Source organism: Oncorhynchus keta, unplaced genomic scaffold (assembly GCF_023373465.1).
Source record: "Oncorhynchus keta strain PuntledgeMale-10-30-2019 unplaced genomic scaffold, Oket_V2 Un_contig_6617_pilon_pilon, whole genome shotgun sequence".
NCBI lineage: Eukaryota > Metazoa > Chordata > Actinopteri > Salmoniformes > Salmonidae > Oncorhynchus > Oncorhynchus keta.
In genome coordinates, this window is record NW_026288957.1 from 116,701 (window position 1) to 122,700 (window position 6,000).

General features: G+C 48.4%; 1 protein-coding gene across 1 annotated transcript in view; it reads right to left on the bottom strand.

Moving 5' to 3' along the window:
• Positions 1 to 4,972, bottom strand: part of LOC127926018 (tumor suppressor candidate 3) — an 89,330-nt gene extending 84,358 nt beyond the window's left edge. The window contains exons 1-2 of the mRNA XM_052511260.1: positions 4,808 to 4,972; positions 936 to 1,053 (exon numbers count right to left, since the gene is read on the bottom strand). Coding sequence (XP_052367220.1) covers positions 936 to 1,053; positions 4,808 to 4,851 — 162 coding nt within the window. The 5' untranslated portion in view covers positions 4,852 to 4,972. The remainder of the gene's footprint in view (positions 1 to 935; positions 1,054 to 4,807) is intronic.
• Positions 4,973 to 6,000: the final 1,028 nt, after the last annotated feature.

The following is a 6,000-nucleotide window of genomic DNA, read 5'->3' on the forward strand; positions in this document are numbered from 1 at the left end:
TATGTGGGTGTGTATGGACTGAGTCAGGAGTACAGTATGCAGGGTGTGTATGGACTGAGTCAGGAGTACAGTATGCAGGGTGTGTATGGACTGAGTCAGGAGTACAGTATGCAGGGTGTGTATGGACTGAGTCAGGAGTACAGTATGCAGGGTGTGTATGGACTGAGTCAGGAGTACAGTATGTGGGTGTGTATGGACTGAGTCAGGAGTACAGTATGCAGGGTGTGTATGGACTGAGTCAGGAGTACAGTATGCAGGGTGTGTATGGACTGAGTCAGGAGTACAGTATGTGGGTGGGTGTGTATGGACTGAGTCAGGAGTACAGTATGCAGGGTGTGTATGGACTGAGTCAGGAGTACAGTATGTGGGTGTGTATGGACTGAGCCAGGAGTACAGTATGCAGGGTGTGTATGGACTGAGTCAGGAGTACAGTATGCAGGGTGTGTATGGACTGAGTCAGGAGTACAGTATGTGGGTTGGATAAGATAGCTCATCTAAATAAAGACTAAACATCCATTGCAAGGTACATGAGCGTTTGTGTATGTGAGTACTTCACTAAATGTCATCCGACACTATCGTATATATATATAATGGACAATCAGAGGCACGTCCAAAACAATGTTCAGCTGATGTTAAAGCCCAAACTCTCCCCCAAGTGGCCTGATCTTAAAACGGCCGCCGGACGGCGAGCCGTGGGTAAATAAAACCATGCAGAGAGCCTGTCAGCCACCTCTGATTCATTTACCTTATTTCAATGATTCATCTCTCCTTTAAAATGTGACCTGCGTGCTAATTAGCATGCTGTGTCTCCGCGCAGAGGCTGACAGGAAACTATGAACATGGAAATGAGGGCTTTGGGGATGGAGGGAGCGAGCGGGGGAACGGAGAGGGGGACGGTTGGAGGGAGGGGTGCTGGGGTAGATCCAGACGGTTACCTGCTGAAAGACGTCCGCCCCCTCATCATAGTCCACCACGGTGAAGAAGAGTTTGTTACAGAAAGCTGAAGAGTAGCGCCAGGAGTTAGCCAGCACCTGGTACTCCTCGTTAGCTTGTCTGTTAAAAAGACAGGGGGAGGGAGGGAGGGAGAGAGAGAGAGAGAGAGGAAGAGAGAGAGTGAGAGTGAGAGAGCGGAAGAGAAGAAAGCGAGAGAGAGTGAAGGAGAGAGAGGAAGAGAGAGAGAGAGAGGGGAGGGAGAGAGGGGAGGGAGAGAGAGAGAGAGAGGAAGAGAGAGAGAGGAGAGAGAGAGAGAGAGAGAGAGAGAGGGAGAGGGAGAGAGAGAGAGAGGGGACGGGGGGAGAAAATAGAGTGGAAAAAGAGGAGAGGAAGACAGAGGGGCAGAAACGAAGGCAAAAGGAAATTGAACAAGAGAGGGAGAGCAAGAGAGGAGAGAGGGAAGAAGAAACAGATGAGTAAATGCTGGTGATGATCATGGCCACGTTGGCTTGAGTAAGAGACGGACGAGAGAGAGAGAGAGATACTCATGCCACATGTTCCTCCCCAGAGAGAGAAGGATAACGACGCCGTGAGAAGAATGTCGCTACAGCTGTAATTACTGCTGCTCTATCCTGTCCTGGACAGACGAGGAAAACATCCCGACGAACCACCGTCTCTACCCATCGCTTTCCTTTTAACTCTGGCGCTGCTGCCACTTCTTATGCCTGTCGCAGTTCCCCCACACTGGCATGACAGGGAAACCATAACAACAAATAAATAAAACGGGCCAATTAGAGGGGAAATTACGGCAGACATTTTGCAAATTGAGCCATAGCCACTCAACCTGTCACGGGTAAATACAGACAGCGGTGGGCCCGCCAGCTCTGTCACAGTGGTGGATAAGAAGATGGAAATGAATGTACAGCAAACTTCTCTATATAATGTGACGTAATAGAGTTGAAAGTAGGGTTACAAAATCCCTGAAACGCTCAATAAATTCACCGGTTCTCCAGAAATCCTTGTTGGATGATTCTGGATTTTATATTCCCCTCCTGTTTCTGGGAATTCTCCAAGAGGATACCGGAAACACCAGGAATGTATTGAAAGTTCAGGAATTATGCAGCCCTAGTTAAAAGTCAACTTAAAACTAGTGGAAAGAGAGTTTGGGCCTGTGGAAGTCTTGAAGCTTCCCATTTAGAGCTCAAATAACCTCATAAAAGCATGTTTACTCCAGATGGCTTCGTAAAGTCGCAGCGCCAACGTCTGGCCACAACGTTAATGTCCTCTGACAACTTTAATGTCCTCTGCCACACGTTACAGTACATGAATTAACAAACGGGACAACAGAAAATCATGAATAAAACAAGTAGCAAAACACTCGTTTCTGTTGGGAATTAAACACAAGTGCCATAAATTGCATGTCGACTTGCATCAATGTTGCATTGACTTCATGTACTATTCATGCTCCTCCATAAGTGATATGGTGTGGGGTGTTGCGCGCTCTGCGCTGCTCTACGTAGTGTGTCTCTTCAGAGAGCGTTGTGCTTGGTGGCTCTTTTGGTGATTAAAGTCTGTAAACAATTAGTAGCTTTCAGCACAGTGCACTTTAAATCGTACTGTCATTGGAGGGAGAGAGAGAGAGAGAGGAACTGAGACGGAGAGAAGGAAACGAACAAAGAGAGAGTGGTAAAGAAAAGAGAGAGAGAAGAATGAAAGAAAGAGTGATGGCAGTGCGAGGACCCCGGCGATTAGCAGTCCCTCCCGGTGCCCGTCTGTACTTTGAACGCTGGCGGGGGGGTCAACCCAAAATGTGTCTTGGGCGCTCGCTGAATAGCGACGCGATGGTATCGTTTATGCAAATGGTCCGTTCCAATTGCGAAGCAGAGAGCTGGCGCGTGACATTAACTAATGCGCTTCGGAGTGACATCCTCAAATTGAAAGGAAACCTTGTTTCCTGGTTAAGATGAATCATTTTAATATGAATGGATATATAAATGCATACGTGGAGGTTGGCCCTGCCGTCGTTGAGAGCAGGAAGAGAGGGAGAGGGAAAAACAAAAACAACAGGAACAGAGAGAGAGAGATAAATAATTAAGTGATTTGAGTCGACAGCAGATGATTAAAAAAGCATTATGGGTCACGGGAAACAGAGAGGATGATGGGAGTGGGAAAGGTCAGTGTGGATTAAATTAACTTCCTCTATTTCCGTACGGACACATGATTATTCCCTGGTCGGCATCATCTTTATTCAATGAAGCGAACGGCTGGGTTCTCCGTGTGAACGGTTCTCCGTGTGAGGGGTTCTCCGTGTGAAGGGTTCTCTGTGTGAGTGGTTCTCCGTGTGAGGGGTTCTCCATGTGAGGGGTTCTCCGTGTGAGGGGTTCTCCGTGTGAGGGGTTCTCTGTGTGAAGGCTCCTTGAGGAGAGAAACACCCTGGTGAGACACTGGGCCCCAAAACAGAGATCTAGACTGAACACACTGGCAGTTATGTAGAGTAGATCACTGTCTGGAGGTCATCACTACAGGTCAATAGGTCATGTTGACTGCCGTCTATGTCATAGCCAAACATAGATCTAGACTGAACAGACTGGCAGGTTGATGGACTATCACTAGAGGTCAAAAGGGCATGATGACTTCAGCCTATGTCATTGTCTTTAAACTCCCCCCTATACCTAAACGTAGATCTAGACTGAATAGACTGACTGTTCTGTAGAGTTGTTGATGGGTCATCACTAGAGGTCAAAAGGGCATGATGACTTCAGCCTATGTCGTTGTCTTTAAACTCCCCCCTATACCTAAACGTAGATCTAGACTGAATAGACTGACTGTTCTGTAGAGTTGTTGATGGGTCATCACTAGAGGTCAAAAGGGCATGATGACTTCAGCCTATGTCATTGTCTTTAAACTCCCCCCTATACCTAAACGTAGATCTAGACTGAATAGACTGACTGTTCTGTAGAGTTGTTGATGGGTCATCACTAGAGGTCAAAAGGGCATGATGACTTCAGCCTATGTCGTTGTCTTTAAACTCCCCTATACCTAAACGTAGATCTAGACTGAATAGACTGACTGTTCTGTAGAGTTGTTGATGGGTCATCACTAGAGGTCAAAAGGGCATGATGACTTCAGCCTATGTCGTTGTCTTTAAACTCCCCTATACCTAAACGTAGATCTAGACTGAATAGACTGACTGTTCTGTAGAGTTGTTGATGGGTCATCACTGAGGTCAAAGGGCATGATGACTTCAGCCTATGTCGTTGTCTTTAAACTCCCCTATACCTAAACGTAGATCTAGACTGAATAGACTGACTGTTCTGTAGAGTTGTTGATGGGTCATCATTAGAGGTCAAACGGTCATCATACTTTTCTTTATTCTGTTTGGTCTCTTTCATCAACTGTATGATTGATTTGTATTATCTTGTATTGACTGATTGGGCCGAGGTGGGAAACTCCAGGCCTGAAGGGTTGCTGTGTGTGCATCATTTTGTTCCAAGATAATCACATAAATCTATGTTTTATTGTCATACAGGCCAGAAAGGTGCAGTGAAATGTGTTGTTTTACAGGGCCAGACATAGTAGTACAGCGCCCCTGGATCAAACTATCATCCACATGTCTTTCACCTTGTCGGGTATTCTAACCAGCCATCTTCGGGTTACTGGCACAACCCTCTGACCGCCAGGCTACCTGCTGCATCCCTGATTCAAATAAACAGCTCATCCTGATCTTCAAATTAAATCACTATTTATTTCAAGTGTATTTCACATGGTCTCAACACACTGGGCTGGAGCAAAAACCTGCAAAAACTGTACACAGTGCTGTGTAGCATAGCGCCTCCTGTCTGTGGTCGTGTGGCGGCGCGGAGGGGTTCCCTACCTGCAGACGGAGCACTGCCTCTGTGGCTGCAGCGCAGTGAACATCACGATGACCGAGTAGTTCCGGGGCGGGGCCTTGACGAACCTCCGGAACTTATCGCGTTCATCCGGATCACGGAACGCCTGGAGCTCCACTCCATCATCTGATCCACCTTCTCCACCAACATGTTCTGGATAAACAGGGATGGAGAGAGGAGGACGAGAGGGAGGAAGACGGAAAAGGAAAACGGAGGGAGGAAGGGAAAAGGAGGGAACGGGAAGGGAAAAGGAGGGAGGAAGGGTGAAAGGGAAGGGAAAAGGAGGGAGGAAGGGTGAACAGGAAGGGAAAAGGAGGGGAGGAGGAAGGGTGAAGGAGGGAAGGGAAAAGAAGGAGGGAGGGGTGAACGGGAAAGGAAAAAGGAGGGAGGAAGGGTGAACAGGAAAGGAAAAAGGAGGGAGGAAGGGTGAAACAAGGAAGGGAAAAGGAGGAGGAGGAAGGGTGACGGGGAAGGGAAAAGGAGGGAGGAAGGGCAAAGGAAAGGGAAAGGGAAAAAGGAGGAGGGAGGAAGGGTGAAAGGAAAGGGAAAAGGAAGGGAGGAAGGGTGAAAAGGAGGAAGGAAAAAGGAGGGGAGGAAGGGTGAAAGGGAAGGGAAAAAAGGGAGGGAGGAAGGGTGAAAGGGAAGGGAAAAGGAAAGGGAGGAAGGGGTAAGAAAAGGAAAAGGAAAAAGGGGGAAAACAAAGGGAGGGGAGGGAGGAAGGGTGAAAGGAAGGGGGAGGAGGAAGGAGGGGAGGAAGGGTGAACGGAAGGGAAAAGGAGGGAGGAAGGGTGAACGGAAGGAAAAAGGGAGGAAGGTGAAAGGAGGAAAAAGGGAGGGTGAAGGGTGAAAGGGAAAAAAGGAGGGAGGAGGGAAGGGTGAAGGAGGGAGGAAGGGGAAAAGGAGGAGGGAGGAAGGGGGAAGGGGGAAGGGAAAAGGAGGGAGGAAGGGTGAACGGGAAGGGAAAAGGAGGGGAGGGAGGAAGGGAGGGAACGGAAGGGAAAAGGAGGGAGGAAGGGTGAAAGGAAAGGAAAAAGGAGGGGGAGGAAGGGTGAAACAGGAAGGGAAAAGGAGGGAGGAAGGGAGGAACGGGAAGGAAAAGGAGGGAGGAAGGGTGAAAGGGAAGGGAAAAGGAGGGAGGAAGGGTGAAAGGAAGGGAAAAGGAGGGAGGAAGGGTGAA